The sequence below is a fragment of the Oncorhynchus gorbuscha genome, linkage group LG12 (genome assembly GCF_021184085.1).
Source record: "Oncorhynchus gorbuscha isolate QuinsamMale2020 ecotype Even-year linkage group LG12, OgorEven_v1.0, whole genome shotgun sequence".
Classification (NCBI taxonomy): domain Eukaryota; kingdom Metazoa; phylum Chordata; class Actinopteri; order Salmoniformes; family Salmonidae; genus Oncorhynchus; species Oncorhynchus gorbuscha.
The window spans coordinates 6,223,685-6,247,342 of record NC_060184.1 but is presented as its reverse complement, the minus strand read 5'-3'; the positions used below and the strand labels follow the sequence as shown (position 1 = coordinate 6,247,342).

The following is a 23,658-nucleotide window of genomic DNA, read 5'->3' as shown; positions in this document are numbered from 1 at the left end:
AGTTTACATGGAGGGACAGGAACAGTTACCATGGAGACAGGAACAGTTAACATGGAGACAGGAACAGTTACCGTGGAGACAGGAACAGTTACCGTGGAGACAGGAACAGTTAACATTGAGACAGGAACAGTTATCATTGAGACAGGAACAGTTACCATGGAGACAGGAACAGTTAACATTGAGACAGGAACAGTTAACATTGAGACAGGAACAGTTAACATGGAGACATGAACAGTTACCGTGGAGACAGGAACAGTTAACATTGAGACAGGAACAGTTACCATGGAGACAGGAACAGTTAACATTGAGACAGGAACAGTTATCATTGAGACAGGAACAGTTAACATTGAGACAGGAACAGTTAACATGGAGACATGAACAGTTACCGTGGAGACAGGAACAGTTAACATTGAGACAGGAACAGTTACCATGGAGACAGGAACAGTTAACATTGAGACAGGAACAGTTATCATTGAGACAGGAACAGTTAACATTGAGACAGGAACAGTTAACATGGAGACATGAACAGTTACCGTGGAGACAGGAACAGTTAACATTGAGACAGGAACAGTTACCATGGAGACAGGAACAGTTAACATTGAGACAGGAACAGGCCCCCTGGTCACCTGGCCCCCTGGCTGGCCCCCTAGTCACCTGGCCCCCTGGTGACCTGGCCCCCTTGGCCTCCTGTCCTGTGCATTCCACCTCAGTAGAGAGATGTGACGCAAACAGAGAGATTACCATTACATCACACAGACACAGACAGACACACATCTTTAGTAGCCGAGGTGTTTTTCCCAGAGCCTTTGTTAGCATTAAGGTCATCCTCAGAACTTTCCTACGATGTGTCTTTAGTAGCCGAGGTTTTTTTCCCAGAGCCTTTGTTAGCATTAAGGTCATCCTCAGAACTTTCCTACGATGTGTCTTTAGTAGCCGAGGTGTTTCCCAGAGCCTTCGTTAGCATTAAGGTCATCCTCAGAACTTTCCTACGATGTGTCTTTAGTAGCCGAGGTGTTTCCCAGAGGCTTCGATAGTAACGTGGCTCTTAATAAAAACCTCAGATCCAGCCCAAGTGCATCGCTAGAGATAGTCAAGATGTCTGTCTGACTGTGACTGTCGATAACATCAGAACGAAGTTGACTACAAATACAAAGTTGCAAAGGTATTTGCACTTGTCATCAACAAGTGAAGGAAAAAATTATGCTTCAAATCAAATGTATTTATATAGCCCTTCTTACATCAGCTGATATCTCAAAGTGCTGTACGGAAACCCAGCCTAAAACCCCAAACAGCAAGCAATGCAGGTGTAGAAGCACGGTGGCTAGGAAAAACTCCCTAGAAAGGCCAAAACCTAGGAAGATACCTAGAGAGGAACGTGGCTATGAGGGGTGGCCAGTCCTCTTCTGGCTGTGCTGGGAGGAGATTATAACAGAACATGGCCAAGATGTTCAAATGTTCATAAATGACCAGCATGGTCAAATAATAATAATCACAGTAGTTGTCGAGGGTGCAGCAAGTCAGCACCTCAGGAGTAAATGTCAGTTGGCTTTTCATAGCCGATCATTGAGAGTATCTCTACCACTCCTGCAGTCTCTAGAGAGTTGAAAACAGCAGGTCTGGGACAGGTAGCACGTCCGGTGAACAGGTCAGGGTTCCATAGCCGCAGGCAGAAGAGTTGAAACTGGAGCAGCAGCACGGCCAGGTGGATTGGGGACAGCAAGAAGTCATCATTCCAGGTAGTCCTGAGGCATGGTCCTAGGGCTCAGGTCCTCCGAGAGAGAGAAGGAAAGAAAGAAAGAATTAGAGAGAGCATACTTAAATTTACACTGGACACCGGATAAGACAGGATAAATACTCCAGGTATAACAGACTGACCCTAGCCCCCGACACATAAACTACTGCAGCATAAATACTGGAGGCTGAGACAGGAAGGGTCAGGAGACACTGTGGCCCCATCCGAGGACACCCCCGGACAGGGCCAAACAGGAAGGATATAACCCCACCCACTTTGCCGAAGCACAGCCCCCATACCACTAGAGGGATATCTTCAACCACCAACTTACCATCCTGAGACAAGGCCGAGTATAGCCCACAAAGATCTCCGCCACGGCACAACCCAAGGGGGGCGCCAACCCAGGCAGGAAGACCACATCAGATACTCAACCCACTCAAGTGACGCACCCCTCCTAGGGACGGCATGGAAGAGCACCAGTAGGCCAGTGACTCAGCCCCTGTAATAGGGTTAGAGGCAGAGAATCCCAGTGGAAAGAGGGGAACCGGCCAGGCAGAGACAGCAAGGGCGGTTCGTTACTCCAGAGCCTTTCCATTCACCTTCACACTCCTGGGCCAGACTACACTCAATCATATGACCCACTGAAAAGATGAGTCTTCAATAAAGACTTAAAGGTTGAGACCGAATCTGCGTCTCTCACATGGGTAGGCAGACCATTCCATAAAAATGGAGCTCTATAGGAGAAAGCCCTGCCTCCAGCTGTTTGCTTAGAAATTCTAGGGACAATTAGGAGGCCTGCGTCTTGTGACCGTAGCGTACGTGTAGGTATGTACGGCAGGACCAAATCAGAGAGATAGGTAGGAGCAAGCCCATGTAATGCTTTGTAGGTTAGCAGTAATACCTTGAAATCAGCTCTTGCCTTGACAGGAAGCCAGTGTAGCACTGAAGTAACATGATCACGTTTGTTGGTTCTAGTCAGGATTCTAGCAGCCGTATTTAGCACTAACTGAAGTTTATTTAGTGCTTTATCCGGGTAGCCGGAAAGTAGAGCATTGCAGTAATCAAACCTAGAAGTGACAATAGCATGGATCAATTTTTCTGCATCATTTTTGGACAGAAGATTTGTGATTTTTGCAATGTTAAATAGATGGAACAAAGCTGTCCTTGGAAGAGTCTTGATATGTTCGTCAAAAGAGAGATCAGGGTCCAGAGTAACGCCGAGGTCCTTCACAGTTTTATTTGAGACGACTGTACAACCATCAAGATTAATTGTCAGATTCAACAGAAGATCTCCTTGTTTCTTGGGACCTAGAACTCTGTTTTGTCCGAGTTTAGAAGTAGAACATGTGCCACCATCCACTTCCTTATGTCTGAAACACAGGCTTCTAGCCAGGGCAATTTTGGGGCTTCACCATGTTTCATCGAAATGTACATCTGTGTGTCATCCGCATAGCAGTAAAAGTTAACATTATGTTTTTGAATGACATCCCCAAGAGGTAAAATATATAGTGAAAACCGAGATAACTGCATTAAAATATTATATATGCAAAAGTATGTGGACACCCTTTCAAATGAGTGGATTTGGCTATTTCAGCCTGTTGCTGACAGGTGTGGCATGTGTATGTGACAAATACATTTTGATTTGATTTGATTTGAAAATCGAGCCCACAGCCATGCAATCTCTATAAACAAACGTTGGCAGTAGAATGGCCTTCCTGAAGAGCTCAGTGACTTTCAACGTAGCATCGTCATAGGATGCCACCTTTCCAACAAGTCATTTTGTCAAATGTCTGTCCTGTTAGAGCTGCCCCGGTCAACTGTAAGTGCTGTTATTGTGAAGTGGAAACATATAGGAGCAACAACGGCTTAACCGCGAAGTGGTAGGCCACACAGTCCCACAGAACGGGACTGCCGAGTGCTGAAGTAGCGCGTAAAAATTGTCTGTCCTCGATTGCAACATTCACTACCGAGTTCCAAACTATCTAGTTAGTACACCCCTGGTAAAAATATCTCTAGTTAGAACAGCCCCTGGTAAAAATATCTCTAGTTAGAACAGCCCCTGGTAAAATATCTCTAGTTAGAACAGCCCCTGGTAAAATATATCTAGTTAGTACAGCCCCTGGTAAAAATATCTCTAGTTAGAACAGCCCCTGGTAAAATATCTCTAGTTAGAACAGCCCCTGGTAAAATATCTCTAGTTAGAACAGCCCCTGGTAAAATATCTCTAGTTAGTACAGCCCCTGGTAAAATATCTCTAGTTAGAACAGCCCCTGGTAAAATATCTCTAGTTAGAACAGCCCCTGGTAAAATATATCTAGTTAGAACAGCCCCTGGTAAAATATCTCTAGTTAGAACAGCCCCTGGTAAAATATCTCTAGTTAGAACAGCCCCTGGTAAAATATATCTAGTTAGAACAGCCCCTGGTAAAATATCTCTAGTTAGTACACCCCTGGTAAAATATCTCTAGTTAGAACAGCCCCTGGTAAAATATCTCTAGTTAGAACAGCCCCTGGTAAAATATCTCTAGTTAGAACAGCCCCTGGTAAAATATCTCTAGTTAGAACAGCCCCTGGTAAAATATCTCTAGTTAGAACAGCCCCTGGTAAAATATCTCTAGTTAGAACAGCCCCTGGTAAAATATCTCTAGTTAGAACAGCCCCTGGTAAAATATCTCTAGTTAGTAATATAATAATAATAATATATGCCATTTAGCAGACGCTTTTATCCAAAGCGACTTACAGTCATGTGTGCATACATTCTACGTATGGGTGGTCCCGGGGATCGAACCCACTACCCTGGCGTTACAAGCGCCATGCTCTAGTACACCCCTGGTAAAAATATCTCTAGTTAGAACAGCCCCTGGTAAAAATATCTCTAGTTAGAACAGCCCCTGGTAAAATATCTCTAGTTAGAACAGCCCCTGGTAAAATATATCTAGTTAGTACAGCCCCTGGTAAAAATATCTCTAGTTAGAACAGCCCCTGGTAAAATATCTCTAGTTAGAACAGCCCCTGGTAAAATATCTCTAGTTAGAACAGCCCCTGGTAAAATATCTCTAGTTAGTACAGCCCCTGGTAAAATATCTCTAGTTAGAACAGCCCCTGGTAAAATATCTCTAGTTAGAACAGCCCCTGGTAAAATATCTCTAGTTAGAACAGCCCCTGGTAAAATATCTCTAGTTAGAACAGCCCCTGGTAAAATATATCTAGTTAGAACAGCCCCTGGTAAAATATATCTAGTTAGAACAGCCCCTGGTAAAATATCTCTAGTTAGAACAGCCCCTGGTAAAATATCTCTAGTTAGAACAGCCCCTGGTAAAATATCTAGAATATAAACAAGCAAAAGACTGATGCATTTATGTCTTGTTTACAAAGGCTCCTCCAGAATAACTATTACATGATAGTTTCACAGAGTTCAAAGGTTCAACAATCTAAACCACGTTGCTTTGCAGCCATCTTGTTCATCCTAAGAAACAATTATCACCTGTAGTGTGTATAAAAGTAGGGCTGTCAGTACCGTAATATTTTCTGTCCATGGTAAAAAAAAAAAAAAAAAAGATTTTAAAAAAGCACAATGCAGCCAAAACTATTTGGTCCTTTAAAAACCTGCAATATGTAAAATATGTGCGTTGTAGCTTGGAATATAAATACATGAGACTCTGGATCACAACATAATGATGTTTGTTTCCAACATTAGGGCTGTTTTCCAAAACGAGTTAAATCCGCTCCACGTTCTGTTTTCCTTGCCACAATACTAACGAGTGTCGCGATACGATCGTCCCGACCCCTTTAAAGTGACAGTAGTCCTCTGTGTGGTTCAGTATTGGACCCCCCCCATTACATTCCTACTGAATATGAATACTTTCAGAAGCTCTAGTGAAACTCTTTCACATTTGTAAAAAAAATAAAATAGGTAAACTACAGTCGAGGTGTAAGATTCACATAATGTCATACTTGGTGTAGTTGTTAATAGTCTCATCGTAGGACTAGTGACTTTTGCATTACGGTGCTCTCTGGAAAGAGCCAAGCAGCAGTATGTACGGTACGATACTCTTCTCTTCGCTGCAGACTGCATCTTTCCCTTGGCTGGCCACGCTACAGACTTTTACACTTCCCACTTATTAACAAATATTTTCAAATTATTCTCCGACTCTTGTAGGGCTGTGTTATGGCACTGCTGGAGGAGCTATGAGGAGTAATGGTTGATGTGCTTAGCATCGATTGTAGACCGAAAGAGAGTGCACACCACGATGAAGTCACAGTGTTATGATTTAACCTCCCTTTGCGAGGTGGACTCAAACTTCCCCTTAGAAAGCAAATCTCGGAAGTTCTCTGGCCTTGATCAAGGTGCTTTCACCTTTTTACTACGATTCGTTTTTCCCAGACCAAATTTCCACTACTACAGACCTTCACTACTCCAGACCTTTACTACTCCAGACCTTTACTACTCCAGACCTTCACTACTCCAGATCTTTACTACTCCAGACCTTTACTACTCCAGACCTTTACTACTCCAGACCTTTACTACTCCAGACCTTCACTACTCCAGACCTTCACTACTCCAGACCTTTACTACTCCAGACCTTTACTACTCCAGACCTTTACCACTCCAGACCTTTACTACTCCAGACCAGACCTTTACTACTCAGACCTTTACTACTCCAGACCTTTACTACTCCAGACCAGACCTTTACTACTCCAGACCTTTACTACTCCAGACCAGACCTTCACTACTCCAGACCTTTACTTTTCCAGACCTTTACTACTACAGACCTTTACTACTCCAGACCTTCACTACTCCAGACCTTTACTACTCCAGACCAGACCTTTACTACTCCAGACCTTTACTACTACAGACCTTCACTACTCCAGACCAGACCTTTACTACTCCAGACCTTTACTACTCCAGACCAGACCTTTACTACTCCAGACCTTTACTACTCCAGACCAGACCTTCACTACTCCAGACCTTTACTTTTCCAGACCTTTACTACTACAGACCTTTACTACTCCAGACCTTCACTACTCCAGACCTTTACTACTCCAGACCAGACCTTTACTACTCCAGACCTTTACTACTACAGACCTTCACTACTCCAGACCAGACCTTTACTACTCCAGACCTTTACTACTACAGACCTTCACTACTCCAGACCAGATTTTTACTACTCCAGACCTTTACTTCTCCAGACCTTCACTACTCCAGACCTTCACTACTCCAGACTTTCACTACTCCAGACCTTCACTACTCCAGACCTTCACTACTCCAGACCAGACCTTTAATACAACAGACCAGACCTTTACTACTCCAGACCTTCACTACTCCAGACCTTCACTACTCCAGACCTTTACTACTACAGACCTTTATTACGACAGACTTTTACTACTCCAGACCTTCACTACACCAGACCAGACCTTTAATACTCCAGACCTTCACTACTCCAGACCAGACCTGTACTACTCCATACCTTTACTACTCCAGACCTTCACCACTCCAGACCTTTACTACTCCAGACCTTTAATACTCCAGACCTTCACTACTCCAGACCAGACCTGTACTACTCCATACCTTTACTACTCCAGACCTTTATTACTCCAGACCTTTACTACTCCAAACCTTTACTACTCCAGACCTTTACTACTCCAGACCTTTACTACTCCAGACCTTCACTACTCCAGACCTTCACTACTCCAGATCTTCACTACTCCAGACCTTCACTACTCCAGACCAGACCTTTACTACTCCAGACCGTTACTACTCCAGACCTTCACTACTCCAGACCAGACCTGTACTACTCCATACCTTTACTACTCCAGACCTTTATTACTCCAGACCTTTACTACTCCAAACCTTTACTACTCCAGACCTTTACTACTCCAGACCTTTACTACTCCAGACCTTTACTACTACAGACCTTTACTACTACAGACCTTTACTACTCCAGACCTTTACTACTCCAGACCTTCACTACTCCAGACCTTCACTACTCCAGACCTTCACTACTCCTGACCTTTACTACTCCAGACCTTTACTATCCAGACCTTTACTACTCCAGACCTTTACTACTCCAGACCTTCACTACTCCAGACCAGACCTTCACTACTCCAGACCAGACCCTCACTACTCCAGAACCTTCACTACTCCAGACCAGACCTTTACTACTCCAGACCTTTACTACTCCAGATCTTCACTACTCCAGACCTTCACTACTCCAGACCTTTACTACTCCAGACCTTTACTACTCCATAGCTTCACTACTCCACACCTTTTCTACTCCAGACCAGACCTTCACTACTCCAGACCTTTACTACTCCAGATCTTCACTACTCCAGACCTTCACTACTCCAGACCTTTACTACTCCAGACCTTTACTACTCCATAGCTTCACTACTCCACACCTTTTCTACTCCAGACCAGACCTTCACTACTCCAGATCTTTACTACTCCAGACTGTTACTACTCCAGACCTTTACTACTCCAGACCGTTACTACTCCAGACCTTTACTACTCCAGACCGTTACTACTCCAGACCTTTACTACTCCAGACTTTTACTACTACAGACCTTTACTACTCCAGACCTTTACTACTCCAGACCTTCACTACTCCAGACCAGACCTTCACTACTCCAGACCAGACCTTCACTACTCCAGACCAGACCCTCACTACTCCAGAACCTTCACTACTCCAGACCAGACCTTTACTACTCCAGACCTTTACTACTCCAGACCTTTACTACTCCAGACCTTCACTACTCCAGACCAGACCTTTACTACTCCAGACCGTTACTACTCCAGACCTTTACTACTCCAGACCTTTACTACTCCAGACCTTTACTACTACAGACCTTTACTACTCCAGACCGTTACTACTCCAGACCTTTACTACTCCAGACCTTTACTACTACAGACCGTTACTACTCCAGACCTTTACTACTCCAGACCTTCACTACTCCAGACCAGACCTTTACTACTCCAGACCTTTACTACTACAGACCTTTACTACTCCAGACCTTTACTACTCCAGACTTTCACTACTCCAGACCAGACCTTTACTACTCCAGACCTTTACTACTACAGACCTTTACTACTCCAGACCTTTACTACTACAGACCTTTACTACTCCAGACCTTTACTACTCCAGACCTTTACTACTCCAGACCTTTACTACTCCAGACCTTTACTACTCCAGACCTTTACTACTACAGACCTTTACTACTCCAGACCTTTACTACTCCAGACCAGACCTTCACTACTCCAGACTACTGGGACCACCCATACGTAGAATGTATGCACACATGACTGTAAGTCGCTTTGGATAAAAGCGTCTGCTAAATGGCGTATATTATTATATTATATATTACTACTCCAGACCAGACCTTTACTACTCCAGATCTTCACTACTCAGGACCAAACCTTTACTTCTCCTGACCAGAACTTTACTACTCTAGATCTTTACTACTCTAGACCTTTACTACACCAGACCTTTACTACTCTAGATCTTTACTACTCCAGACCTTTACTACTCCAGACCTTTACTGCTCCAGACAAGAGCTTTACTACTTCGCCAGAATAGAGTAACTGTCACACCACGAAAGGTGTTTTAGAGGGAGGTGAGAGACTGAGAGGACTGGCTTCCTTTTTTTGCTTGGAAGGGTATTGCCGTAGCTTGGCAAGAGAAGAACTACTGCGGTCAGGCCCTGGCTAGTGGACAGACAGCACTCTGACGAATTCCAGTCGTTATAAGGTTACAGCCACCACCGCTTTGTAGGTTTACCTCAAATGGGACCCTATTCCCTTTATAGTACACAATGTAGTGGTCTAAAGTAGTACACGATGGCTCTGGTCTAAAGTAGTACACTATGACTCTGGTCTGTAGTAGTACACTATGGCTCTGGTCTAAAGTAGTACACTATGGCTCTGGTCTAAAGTAGTACACTATGGCTCTGGTCTAAAGTAGTACACTATGGCTCTGGTCTGAAGTAGTACACTATGGCTCTGGTCTAAAGTAGTACACTATGGCTCTGGTCTGAAGTAGTACACTATGGCTCTGGTCTAAAGTAGTACATTATACAGCGAATATACTGCCATTTAGGACAAAGCCTAGGTCTCACACTCTATCCGGCTCTCGCCCTCTCTCTCCGGCTCTCGCCCTCTCTCTCCCGCTCTCACCCTCTCTCGCCCTCTCTCTCCGGCTCTCGCCCTCTCTCTCCGGCTCTCGCCCACTCTCTCCGGCTCTCGCCCTCTCTCTCCGGCTCTCGCCCTCTCTCTCCCACTCTCGCCCTCTCTCTCCCTCTGTCGCCCTCTCTCTCCGGCTCTCGCCCTCTCTCTCCGGCTCTCGCCCTCTCTCTCCGGCTCTCTCCCTCTCTCTCCCGCTCTCGCCCTCTCTCTCCGGCTCTCGCCCTCTCTCTCTCGCCCTCTCTCTCCCGGCTCTCGCCCTCTCTCTCTCTCTCTCTCCCTCTCTCGCCTCTCTCCCTCTCTCTCTCCGGCTCTCGCCCTCTCTCTCCCACTCTCGCCCTCTCTCTCCGGCTCTCGCCCTCTCTTTCCCTCTCTCGCCCTCTCTCTCCCTCTCTCGCCCTCTCCCTCTCTCGCCCTCTCTCTCCCTCTCTCGCCCTCTGTCTCCGGCTCTCGCCCTCTCTCTCCGGCTCTCGCCCTCTCTCTCCGGCTCTCGCCCTCTCTCCGGCTCTCGCCCTTTCTCTCCGGCTCTCGCCCTCTCTCTCCCGCTCTCACCCTCTCTCTCCGGCTCTCGCCCTCTCTCTCCCTCTCTCACCCTCTCTCTCCCTCTCTCGCCCTCTCACTCCCGCTCTCACCCTCTCTCTCCGGCTCTTGCCCTCTCTCTCTCCGGCTCTCGCCCTCTCTCTCCGGCTCTCGCCGGCTCTCTCCCTCTCTCTCTCCGGCTCTCGCCCTCTCTCTGGTTCTTAAGCCCTCTTTCAGAGGAAAAACCATCTCCCCAGTGTCATCGCCCCTCTCTCCCTGAAGCCCTCTTTCAGCCCTCTGGTTACAGGTTCTTAAGAAGTCCCTCTTTCAGAGGAAAAACCATTGACTCTGAGCCAGTGCCATCGCTCCCCTTCGTCCTGAAGAAGTCCCTCTTTCAGAAGAACCACCAGTGCCATCGCTCCCCTTCGTCCTGAAGAAGTCCCTCTTTCAGAAGAACCACCAGTGCCATCGCTCCCCTCGTCCTGAAGAAGTCCCTCTTTCAGAAGAACCACCAGTGCCATCGCTCCCCTTCGTCCTGAAGAAGTCCCTCTTTCAGAAGAACCACCAGTGCCATCGCTCCCCTTCGTCCTGAAGAAGTCCCTCTTTTCAGAGGAAAAACCATTGACTCCAGGCCAGTGCCATCGCTCCCCTTCGTCCTGAAGAAGCCCCTCTTTTAAAGGAACCACTGTTAACTCCAGGCCAGTGTCATTGTTCTCCTTCTTTCTGAAGAAGTCCCTCTTTCAGAAGAACCACCAGTGTCATCGTTCCCCTTCGTCCTGAAGAAGTCCCTCTTTCAGAAGAACCACCAGTGCCATCGCTCCCTTTCTTCCTGACCTCTTTAATGTAGTGTGGGCAAACACGTTAGCTCCTGACCGTTCCCGCTGAAAGGCCTTAGGTTGACACTTGACCTTTATGAGATCTAAGGTGCATGTCTAAACTCAAATCTCTGACAGGTGCAAATTAAGCAGCAAGAAGAGAGGTAGGAGGGCAAAGAAAGGCAAATGTCAAGTGTTTTGGGAGACAGAAGACAGACATGGGGCTCCTTTTATAGAATGGAACGTCTATCTGGCATATAGCAGCGAGACAGGGATGGAGGAGTGGAGGGTATGAGTTGTGAAGAAAGTCGTTGTGTGATTGGGGCAGAGGGACTGTGAGTGCAGGCTCTGGGTTGGGTCTGGACTGGTCTAGGGATGGGCTGGTGTGGGCTGGTGTGGTTGGGTCTGGGAAGGTCTTGGCTGGTTTGGGCTGGTTTGGGCTGGTGTGGTTGGGTCTGGAAAGGGCTGGTTTGGGCTGGTGTGGTTGGGTCTGGAAAGGGCTGGTTTGGGCTGGTGTGGTTGTGTCTGGGAAAGGCTGGTCTGGGCTGGTGTGGCCCGGTCAGGACTGGAGCTCATCTGGATTGGTGTGAGCTGGGCTGGGCTGGGCTGGCCCAGTATTCATAAATTCACAGTAAGAGTGCTGATATAGGATTTGTTCTCCCTTTTAGATCATAATGAATAAGATGATGTGGACAGAGAGGACCTGAACCTAAATCAGCACTCCTACTGATTAATATGAGTGAAGGTCTGTCCTAGGGGTCACTCCCACCACACTGAGGACAGCAGGGTTTTTGATACACCAAATACCACAGAGGTGAAGTCACTCCAAACCAAACAGGGACGCTAGTTCACTTAGAAAATAAATGTTCCCTTCTTCCTCTCCGGCTGCGTAACACAGTCAAGAGGCAGAATATAGCCCAGTGACTTCAGCTGATAACGGAAACGCGTTATCACATTCCATGCCGGTTGCCATGGAAACACAGACGCTCCATGACATCGACTGCGGTACATGGTTAAGGGTTACTTTCTGTGTTCCAAATGGCATCCTATTACCGATACAGGGCACTACTCAGGGCCCTGGTCATATGGAGCTCCAGAAAGCAACGGGTTGCCCAGTCATAGAAAGAAGGCTACTGGTGACAGTAGAGGAATCTTAGCAGGGTTCTTGATGCCAGGTCAGCCTCAAAAGAGATGGGCTATGTTGAGGAGGAAATGTGGTATCTACTGGTCTGAAGAGATGAGCTACGTTGAGGAGGAAATGTGATATCTACTGGTCTGAAGAGATGAGCTACGTTGAGGAGGAAATGTGGTATCTACTGGTCCTGAAGAGATGAGCTACGTTGAGGAGGAAATGTGGTATCTACTGGTCTGAAGAGATGAGCTACGTTGAGGAGGAAATGTGGTATCTACTGGTCTGAAGAGATGAGCTACGTTGAGGAGGAAATGTGGTATCTACTGGTCTGAGATGAGCTACGTTGAGGAGGAAATGTGGTATCTACTGGTCTGAAGAGATGAGCTACGTTGAGGAGGAAATGTGGTATCTACTGGTCTGAAGAGATGAGCTACGTTGAGGAGGAAATGTGGTATCTACTGGTCTGAAGAGATGAGCTACGTTGAGGAGGAAGCATCTACAAAGTCCACTATTTCTGTTGATTTATCAGGGTGGTTCAACGTAAAACTGACATCCACATTCTGTCTCTTATCCTATGACCACAAGAATTTGAAAAGCTGATCTTTGCGATGACAACTTCTGTGGAAAAACCCCCATCTGAAGTTCACTGATTAAGCTCGTTTTCATCACCCTTTTTCAAACCTCTCCTCTGGGACCCCCTAGCCGTTCCAAGTATTTGAAGTGTTTCAGAACGAGAACAACTTTTCAACTAATCATTAAGCCCCTGAGTATTTGGTGGGCTAGTTCACGGCTACAAAATATCTGTGAAACGTCTGGGGGTCCCAGAGAAGAGGTTTGAAAAGTATCTAACAGTAATCTATCTGCATGTTTGTTTGAAAGCGAGCTGAGCTGTTTTTTAAAACTATTTACAGACGACCCAAAAGCACCACCTCCAAACTGTTCAAGCATTACTCTCCTCCTCTGTGTCTCCCCTCTGTCTCCTCTCTGTCTCCCCTCTGTCTCCTCTCTGTCTCCTCTTTGTCTCCCCTCTGTCTCCCCTCTGTCTCCTCTCTGTCTCCTCTCTGTCTCCTCTCTCCTCTTTCTCCTCTCTGTCTCCCCTCTGTCTCCCCTCTGTCTCCTCTCCGTCTCCTCTCTGTCTCCTCTCTGTCTCCTCTCTCCTCTGTCTCCTCTCTGTCTCCCCTCTGTCTCCTCTCTGTCTCCTCTCTGTCTCCCCTCTGTCTCCCCTCTGTCTCCTCTCTGTCTCCCCTCTGTCTCCTCTCTGTCTCCCCTCTGTCTCCCATCTGTCTTCCCTCTGTCTCCTGTCTGTCTCCCCTCTGTCTCCTCTCTGTCTCCTCTCTGTCTCCCCTCTGTCTCCTCTCTGTCTCCCCTCTGTCTCCCCTCTGTCTCCTCTCTGTCTCCTCTCTGTCTCCCCTCTGTCTCCCCTCTGTCTCCCCTCTGTCTCCTCTCTGTCTCCCCTCTGTCTCCTCTCTGTCTCCCCTCTGTCTCCCCTCTGTCTCCTCTCTGTCTCCTCTGTCTCCTCTCTGTCTCCCCTCTGTGTCCTCTCTGTCTCCCCTCTCTCTCCCCTCTCTCTCCCCTCTGTTTCCTCTTTGTCTCCCCTCTGTCTCCCCTCTGTGTCCTCTCTGTCTCCCCTCTCTCTCCCCTCTGTCTCCTCTCTGTCTCCCCTCTGTGTCTTCTCTGTCTCCCCTCTCTCTCCCCTCTGTCTCCTCTCTGTCTCCCCTCTGTCTCCTCTCTGTCTCCCCTCTGTGTCCTCTCTGTCTCCCCTCTCTCTCCCCTCTGTCTCCTCTCTGTCTCCCCTCTGTGTCCTCTCTGTCTCCCCTCTGTCTCCCCTCTGTGTACTCTGTCTCCCCCCTCTGTCTCCCCTCTGTCTCCTCTCTCCTCTGTCTCCTCTCTGTCTCCCCTCTCTCTCCCCTCTGTCTCCTCTCTGTCTCCTCTCTGTGTCCTCTTTGTCTCCCCTCTGTGTCCTCTCTGTCTCCCCTCTGTCTCCCCTCTCTCTCCCCTCTGTCTCCCCTCTCTCTCCCCTCTCTCTCCCCTCTGTGTCCTCTCTCTCCTCTCTCTCCCCTCTCTCTCCCCTCTGTGTCCTCTCTCTCCTCTCTGTCTCCCCTCTGTCTCCTCTCTGTCTCCTCTCTGTCTCCCCTCTGTGTCTTCTCTCTCCCCTCTGTCTCCTCTCTGTCTCCCCTCTGTCTCCCCTCTGTGTCCTCTCTGTCTCCCCTCTCTCTCCCCTCTCTCTCCCCTCTGTTTCCTCTCTGTCTCCCCTCTGTCTCCCCTCTGTGTCCTCTCTGTCTCCCCTCTCTCTCCCCTCTGTCTCCTCTCTGTCTCCCCTCTGGCTGCTCTCTGTCTCCCCTCTGTGTCCTCTCTGTCTCCCCTCTCTCTCCCCTCTGTCTCCTCTCTGTCTCCCCTCTGTGTCCTCTCTGTCTCCCCTCTGTCTCCCCTCTGTGTACTCTCTGTCTCCCCCCTCTGTCTCCTCTCTCCTCTGTCTCCTCTCTGTCTCCCCTCTCTCTCCCCTCTGTCTCCTCTCTGTGTCCTCTTTGTCTCCCCTCTGTGTCCTCTCTGTCTCCCCTCTGTCTCCCCTCTGTCTCCTCTCTGTCTCCCCTCTCTCTCCCCTCTCTCTCCCCTCTGTGTCCTCTCTCTCCTCTCTGTCTCCCCTCTCTCTCCCCTCTCTCTCCCCTCTGTGTCCTCTCTCTCCTCTCTGTCTCCCCTCTGTCTCCTCTCTGTCTCCTCTCTGTCTCCCCTCTGTGTCTTCTCTCTCCCCTCTGTCTCCTCTCTGTCTCCCCTCTGTCTCCTCTCTGTGTCCTCTCTCTCCTCTCTGTCTCCCCTCTGTCTCCTCTCTGTGTCCTCTCTCTCCCCTCTGTCTCCCCTCTCTCTCCCCTCCGTGTCCTCTCTCTCCTCTCTGTCTCCTCTCTGTCTCCTCTCTGTCTCCCCTCTGTCTCCCCTCTGTGTCCTCTCTCTCCCCTCTGCCCCCTTTGCTGTCCCCTCTCTGTCTCCTCTCTGTCCCCCTCTGTCTCCTCCCTGTCCCCCCTCTGTCTCCTCTCTGTCCCCCTCTGTCTCCTCTCTGTCCCCCTCTGCCCCCTTCGCTGTGTCCTCTTTGTCTCCCCCACTCCTCTCTGTCTCCCCTCTGTCTCCTCTCTGTCTCCCCTCTGTCTCCTAAATGTCTCCCCTCTATGTCCTCTCTGTCTCCCCTCTCTCTCCCCTCTGTCTCCTCTCTGTCTCCCCTTTCTCTCCCCTCTGTGTCCTCTCTCTCCTCTCTGTCTCCCCTCTGTGTCCTCTCTCTCCCCTCTGTCTCCTCTCTGTCTCCCCCACTCCTCTCTGTCCCCCTCTGCCCCCTTCGCTGTCCCCTCTCTGTCTCCCCCGCTCCTCTCCGTCTCCCCTCTGTCTCCTCTCTGTCTCCCCCTGTCTCTCCCCCCGTCCCCCTCTGTCTCCTCTCTGTCCCCCTCTGCCCCCTTCGCTGTCCCCTCTCTGTCTCCCCCACTCCTCTCTGTCTCCCCTCTGTCTCCTAAATGTCTCCTAAATGTCTCCCCTCTATGTCCTCTCTGTCTCCTCTCTGTCTCCCCTCTCTCTCCCCTCTGTGTCCTCTCTCTCCTCTCTGTCTCCCCTCTGTCTCCTCTCTGTCTCCCCTCTGCCCCCTTCGCTGTCCCCCTCTGTCTCTTCTCTGTCCCCCTCTGCCCCCTTCGCTCTCCCCTCTCTGTCTCCTCTCTGTCTCCCCTCTGTCTCCTCTCTGTCTCCCCCTGTCTCTCCCCCCGTCTCCTCTCTGTCCCCCCTCTGCCCCATTCGCTGTCCCCTCTCTGTCTCCCCCGCTCCTCTCTGTCACCTCTCTGTCCCCTATCTGTCTCTCTGTTATCTCTGTCTCCTCTGTCCCCTCTATGTCCTCTCTGTCACATCTTCTGTCTCCTCTCTGTCCTCTCTGACTCTTCTCTGTCTCCTCTCCTTCTCTTACAGATGACCTGCTCGACTGTCCTAAGGGTATCACTTTCAAAGTGTTCAAGCATTACTGAACTTTGTCCTCTCTATCTCCTCTCCGTCCTCTCTCTGTCCTCGCCCTAAAACGGTCCCATGCATTACTGATCTGTCTCCTCTTTCCCCTCTGTCCTCTCTCTCTTACGGACCATATATCCTACTGTCCCAAGCTTACTGTCCCAAGCTTCCAAAGTGTTCAATGAATACTGAGCTGTCTCCTCTTTCTCCTCTGTCTCCTCTCCTCTTTCTCCTCTGTCCATTATAGACAACCTGCCCTTAACCTCCAAAGTGTTCAAACATTACTGAACTCTGTCTTCCTCTGCTTGTCTTTTACAGAGAACCTTCCCTAGTATCTCCTGTCTGTCTCCAACGACCTACCCTACTGTCTCCTGTATGTCTCCAACAACCTGCCCTACTGTCTCCTGTATGTCTCCAACAACCTGCCCTACAGTCTCCTCTCTGTCTCCAACACCTGCCCTACTGTCTCCTCTCTATCTCCAACCACCTGCCCTATTGTCTCCTCTCTGTCTCCAACAACCTGACCTACTGGCTCCTGTCTGTCTCCAACACCTGCCCTGCTATCTCCTGTATGTCTCCAACAACCTGCCCTACTGGCTCCTGTCTGTCTCCAACACCTGCCCTACTGTCTCCTGTCTGTCTCCAACACTTGCTCAAATGTCTCTTCTCTGTCTCCTGACTGTCTCCAACAACCTTCCCTACCGTCTCCTCTCTGTCTCCAACACCTACCCTACTGTCTCCTGTCTGTCTCCAACAACCTTCCCTACCGTCTCCTGTCTGTCTCCAACAACCTTCCCTACTGTCTCCTGTCTGTCTCCAACAACCTGCCCTACTGTCTTCTCTCTGTCTCCAACAACCTTCCCTACTGTCTCCTGTCTGTCTCCAACACCTTCCCTACTGTCTCCTGTCTGTCTCCAACAACCTTCCCTACTGTCTCCTGTCTGTCTCCAACAACCTGCCCTATTGTCTCCAACAACCTGCCCTACTGTCTCCTGTCTGTGTCCAACAACCTTCCCTACTGTCTTCTGTCTGTCTCCAACCACCTGCCCTACTGTCTCCTGTCCGTCTCCAACAACCTTCCCTACTGTCTCCTGTATGTCTCCAACAACCTTCCCTACTGTCTCCTGACTGTCTCAAACAACCTTCCCTACTGTCTCCTGTATGTCTCCAACAACCTTCCCTACTGTCTCCGCTCTGTCTCCAACAACCTTCCCTACTGTCTCCTGTCTGTCTCCAACAACCTTCCCTACTGTCTCCTGACTGTCTCCAACAACCTTCCCTACTGTCTCCTGTCTGTCTCAAACAACCTTCCCTACTGTCTCCTGTTTGTCTCCAACAACCTTCCTACTTCTCCTGTCTGTCTCCAACAACCTTCCCTACTTCTCCTGTCTGTCTCCAACAACCTTCCCTACTAGCTCCTGTCTGTCTCCAACAACCTTCCCTACTGTCTCCTGACTGTCTCCAACAACCTTCCCTACTGGCTCCTGTCTGTCTCCAACAACCTTCCCTACTGTCTCCTGACTGTCTCCAACAACCTGCCCTACTGTCTCCTGTCTGTCTCCAACAACCTGCCCTACTGGCTCCTGTCTGTCTCAAACAACCTTCCCTACTGTCTCCTGTATGTCTCCAACAAACTTCCCTACTGCCTCCTCTCTGTCTCTAACAACCTTCCCTACTGTCTCCTGTATGTCTCCAACAAACTTCCATACTGTCTCCTGTCTGTCTCCAACAACCTTCCCTACTGTCTCCTGTCTGTCTCCAACAACCTTCCCTACTGTCTCCTGTCTGTCTCCAAAAACCTTCCCTACTGTCTCCTGACTGTCTCCAACAACCTTCCCTACTGTCTCCTGTCTGTCTCAAACAACCTTCCCTACTGTCTCCTGTATGTCTCCAACAACCTGCCCTACTGTCTCCTCTCTGTCTCCAACAACCTTCCCTACTGTCTCCTGTCTGTCTCCAACACCTTCCCTACTGTCTACTCTCTGTCTCCAACAACCTGCCCTATTGTCTCCAACAACCTGCCCTACTGTCTCCTGTCTGTGTCCAACAACCTTCCCTACTGTCTCCTGTCTGTCTCAAACAACCTTCCCTACTGTCTCCTGTATGTCTCCAACAACCTTCCCTACTGCCTCCTCTCTGTCTCTAACAACCTTCCCTACTGTCTCCTGTATGTCTCCAACAAACTTCCCTACTGTCTCCTGTCTGTCTCCAACAACCTTCCCTACTGTCTCCTGTATGTCCCCAACAACCTTCCCTACGGTCTCCTGTCTGTCTCCAACAACCTTCCCTACTGTCTCCTGTATGTCTCCAACAACCTTCCCTACTGTCTCCTGTCTGTCTCAAACAACCTTCCCTACTGTCTCCGCTCTGTCTCAACAACCTTCCCTACTGTCTCCTGTCTGTCTCAACAACCTTCCCTACTGTCTCCTGTCTGTCTCAAACAACCTTCCCTACAGTCTCCTGTCTGTCTCCAACAACCTTCCCTACTGTCTCCTGACTGTCTCCAACAACCTTCCCTACTGTCTCCTGTCTGTCTCCAAAAACCTTCCCTACTGTTTCCTGTCTGTCTCCAACAACCTTCCCTACTGTCTCAAACAACCTGCCCTACTGCCTCCTGTCTGTCTCCAACAACCTTCCCTACTGTCTCCTGTCTGTCTCAAACAACCTTCCCTACTGTCTCCTGTATGTCTCCAACAACCTTCCCTACTGCCTCCTCTCTGTCTCTAACAACCTTCCCTACTGTCTCCTGTATGTCTCCAACAAACTTCCCTACTGTCTCCTGTCTGTCTCCAACAACCTTCCCTACTGTCTCCTGTCTGTCTCCAACAACCTTCCCTACTGTCTCCTGTCTGTCTCCAAAAACCTTCCCTACTGTCTCCTGACTGTCTCCAACAACCTTCCCTACTGTCTCCTGTCTGTCTCAAACAACCTTCCCTACTGTCTCCTATATGTCTCCAACAACCTTCCCTACTGTCTCCTGTCTGTCTCCAACCACTTGCCCTACTGTCTCCTGTATGTCTCCAACAACCTGCCCTACTGGCTCCTCTCTGTCTCCAACAACCTGCCCTACTGTCTCCTGTCTGTTTCCAACAACCTGCCCTACTTTCTCCTGTCTGTCTCCAACAACCTGCCCTACTGTCTCCTCTCTGTCTCCAACAACCTTCCCTACTGTCTCCTGTCTGTCTCCAACACCTTCCCTACTGTCTACTCTCTGTCTCCAACAACCTGCCCTATTGTCTCCAACAACCTGCCCTACTGTCTCCTGTCTGTGTCCAACAACCTTCCCTACTGTCTTCTGTCTGTCTCTAACCACCTGCCCTACTGTCTCCTGTCTGTCTCCAACAACCTTCCCTACTGTCTCCTGTATGTCTCCAACAACCTTCCCTACGGTCTCCTGTCTGTCTCCAACAACCTTCCCTACTGTCTCCTGTATGTCTCCAACAACCTTCCCTACTGTCTCCTGTCTGTCTCAAACAACCTTCCCTACTGTCTCCGCTCTGTCTCAACAACCTTCCCTACTGTCTCCTGTCTGTCTCAACAACCTTCCCTACTGTCTCCTGTCTGTCTCAAACAACCTTCCCTACTGTATCCTGTCTGTCTCCAACAACCTTCCCTACTGTCTCCTGACTGTCTCCAACAACCTTCCCTACTGTCTCCTGTCTGTCTCCAAAAACCTTCCCTACTGTTTCCTGTCTGTCTCCAACAACCTTCCCTACTGTCTCCTGACTGTCTCAAACAACCTGCCCTACTGCCTCCTGTCTGTCTCCAACAACCTTCCCTACTGTCTCCTATATGTCTCCAACAACCTTCCCTACTGTCTCCGCTCTGTCTCAACAACCTTCCCTACTGTCTCCTGTCTGTCTCAAACAACCTTCCCTACTGTCTCCTGTCTGTCTCCAACAACCTTCCCTACTGTCTCCTGACTGTCTCCAACAACCTTCCCTACTGTCTCCTGTCTGTCTCCAAAAACCTTCCCTACTGTCTCCTGTCTGTCTCCAACAACCTGCCCTACTGTCTCCTGTCTGTCTCAAACAACCTTCCCTACTGTCTCCTGTATGTCTCCAAAAACCTTTCCTACTGTCTCCTCTCTGTCTCCAACAACCTTCCCTACTGTCTCCTGTATGTCTCCAACAACCTTCCCTACTGTCTCCTGTCTGTCTCCAACAACCTTCCCTACTGTCTCCTGTCTGTCTCAAACAACCTTCCCTACTGTCTCCTGTCTGTCTCCAACAACCTTCCCTACTGTCTCTTGACTGTCTCCAACAACCTTCCCTACTGTCTCCTGTCTGTCTCCAACAACCTTCCCTACTGTCTCTTGACTGTCTCCAACAACCTTCCCTACTGTCTCCAACAACCTTCCCTACTGTCTCCTGTCTGTCTCCAAAAACCTTCCCTACTGTCTCCTGACTGTCTCAAACAACCTTCCCTACTGTCTCCTGTATGTCTCCAACAACCTTCCCTACTGTCTCCTGTCTCTGTCTCCAACAACCTGCCCTACTGTCTCCTGTATGTCTCAAACAACCTTCCCTACTGTCTCCTGTATGTCTCCAACAACCTTCCCTACTCTCTCCTGTCTGTCTCAAACAATTTTCCCTACTGTCTCCTGACTGTCTCCAACAACCTTCCCTACTGTCTCCTGACTGTCTCCAACAACCTTCCCTACTGTCTCCTGTCTGTCTCCAACAACCTTCCCTACTGTCTCCTGACTGTCTCCAACAACCTTCCCTACTGTCTCCTGTCTGTCTCCAAAAACCTTCCCTACTGTCTCCTGTCTGTCTCCAACAACCTGCCCTACTGTCTCCTGTCTGTCTCAAACAACCTTCTCTACTGTCTCCTGTATGTCTCCAAAAACCTTCCCTACCGTCTCCTCTCTGTCTCCAACAACCTTCCCTACTGTCTCCTGTATGTCTCCAACAACCTTCCCTAATGTCTCCTGTCTGTCTCCAACAACCTTCCCTACGGTCTCCTGTCTGTCTCAAACAACCTTCCCTACTGTCTCCTGTCTGTCTCCAACAACCTTCCCTACTGTCTCTTGACTGTCTCCAACAACCTTCCCTACTGTCTCTTGACTGTCTCCAACAACCTTCCCTACTGTCTCCAACAACCTTCCCTACTGTCTCCTGTCTGTCTCCAAAAACCTTCCCTACTGTCTCCTGACTGTCTCAAACAACCTTCCCTACTGTCTCCTGTATGTCTCCAACAACCTTCCCTACTGTCTCCTGTCTCTGTCTCCAACAACCTGCCCTACTGTCTCCTGTATGTCTCAAACAACCTTCCCTACTGTCTCCTGTATGTCTCCAACAACCTTCCCTACTGTCTCCGCTCTGTCTCAACAACCTTCCCTACTGTCTCCTGTCTGTCTCAAACAACCTTCCCTACTGTCTCCTGTCTGTCTCCAACAACCTTCCCTACTGTCTCCTGACTGTCTCCAACAACCTTCCCTACTGTCTCCTGTCTGTCTCCAAAAACCTTCCCTACTGTCTCCTGTCTGTCTCCAACAACCTGCCCTACTGTCTCCTGTCTGTCTCAAACAACCTTCCCTACTGTCTCCTGTATGTCTCCAAAAACCTTTCCTACTGTCTCCTCTCTGTCTCCAACAACCTTCCCTACTGTCTCCTGTATGTCTCCAACAACCTTCCCTACTGTCTCCTGTCTGTCTCCAACAACCTTCCCTACTGTCTCCTGTCTGTCTCAAACAACCTTCCCTACTGTCTCCTGTCTGTCTCCAACAACCTTCCCTACTGTCTCTTGACTGTCTCCAACAACCTTCCCTACTGTCTCCTGTCTGTCTCCAACAACCTTCCCTACTGTCTCTTGACTGTCTCCAACAACCTTCCCTACTGTCTCCAACAACCTTCCCTACTGTCTCCTGTCTGTCTCCAAAACCTTCCCTACTGTCTCCTGACTGTCTCAAACAACCTTCCCTACTGTCTCCTGTATGTCTCCAACAACCTTCCCTACTGTCTCCTGTCTCTGTCTCCAACAACCTGCCCTACTGTCTCCTGTATGTCTCAAACAACCTTCCCTACTGTCTCCTGTATGTCTCCAACAACCTTCCCTACTCTCTCCTGTCTGTCTCAAACAATTTTCCCTACTGTCTCCTGACTGTCTCCAACAACCTTCCCTACTGTCTCCTGACTGTCTCCAACAACCTTCCCTACTGTCTCCTGTCTGTCTCCAACAACCTTCCCTACTGTCTCCTGACTGTCTCCAACAACCTTCCCTACTGTCTCCTGTCTGTCTCCAAAACCTTCCCTACTGTCTCCTGTCTGTCTCCAACAACCTGCCCTACTGTCTCCTGTCTGTCTCAAACAACCTTCTCTACTGTCTCCTGTATGTCTCCAAAAACCTTCCCTACCGTCTCCTCTCTGTCTCCAACAACCTTCCCTACTGTCTCCTGTATGTCTCCAACAACCTTCCCTAATGTCTCCTGTCTGTCTCCAACAACCTTCCCTACGGTCTCCTGTCTGTCTCAAACAACCTTCCCTACTGTCTCCTGTCTGTCTCCAACAACCTTCCCTACTGTCTCTTGACTGTCTCCAACAACCTTCCCTACTGTCTCTTGACTGTCTCCAACAACCTTCCCTACTGTCTCCAACAACCTTCCCTACTGTCTCCTGTCTGTCTCCAAAAACCTTCCCTACTGTCTCCTGACTGTCTCAAACAACCTTCCCTACTGTCTCCTGTATGTCTCCAACAACCTTCCCTACTGTCTCCTGTCTCTGTCTCCAACAACCTGCCCTACTGTCTCCTGTATGTCTCAAACAACCTTCCCTACTGTCTCCTGTATGTCTCCAACAACCTTCCCTACTGTCTCCTCTCTGTCTCCAACAACCTTCCCTACTCTCTCCTGTCTGTCTCAAACAACTTTCCCTACTGTCTCCTGACTGTCTCCAACAACCTTCCCTACTGTCTCCTGACTGTCTCCAACAACCTTCCCTACTGTCTCCTGTCTGTCTCCAACAACCTTCCCTACTGTCTCCTGTCTGTCTCCAACAACCTTCCCTACTGGCTCCTGTCTGTCTCCAACAACCTTCCCTACTGTCTCCTGACTGTCTCCAACAACCTTCCCTACTGTCTCCTCTCTGTCTCAAACAACCTTCCCTACTGGCTCCTGTCTGTCTCCAACAACCTTCCCTACTGTCTCCTCCCTGTCTCAAACAATCTTCCCTACTGTCTCCTGTCTGTCTCCAACAACCTGCCCTACTGTCTCCTGTCTGTCTCAAACAACCTTCCCTACTGTCTCCTGTATGTCTCCAAAAACCTTTCCTACTGTCTCCTCTCTGTCTCCAACAACCTTCCCTACTGTCTCCTGT

At 49.1% G+C, this 23,658-nt stretch overlaps 1 protein-coding gene across 2 annotated transcripts in view; it reads left to right on the top strand.

Moving 5' to 3' along the window:
- LOC123991530 (transforming growth factor beta-3 proprotein-like) overlaps window positions 1-23,658 on the top strand; it is a 41,632-nt gene that overhangs the window by 2,601 nt on the left and 15,373 nt on the right. Inside the window, exon 2 of one of the 2 annotated variants that reach the window (XM_046293147.1) lies at window positions 16,307-16,330. The exons of the other annotated variant lie outside the window; for it this stretch is intronic. Coding sequence (XP_046149103.1) covers window positions 16,307-16,330 — 24 coding nt within the window. The remainder of the gene's footprint in view (window positions 1-16,306; window positions 16,331-23,658) is intronic. 2 annotated transcript variants of the gene reach the window in all.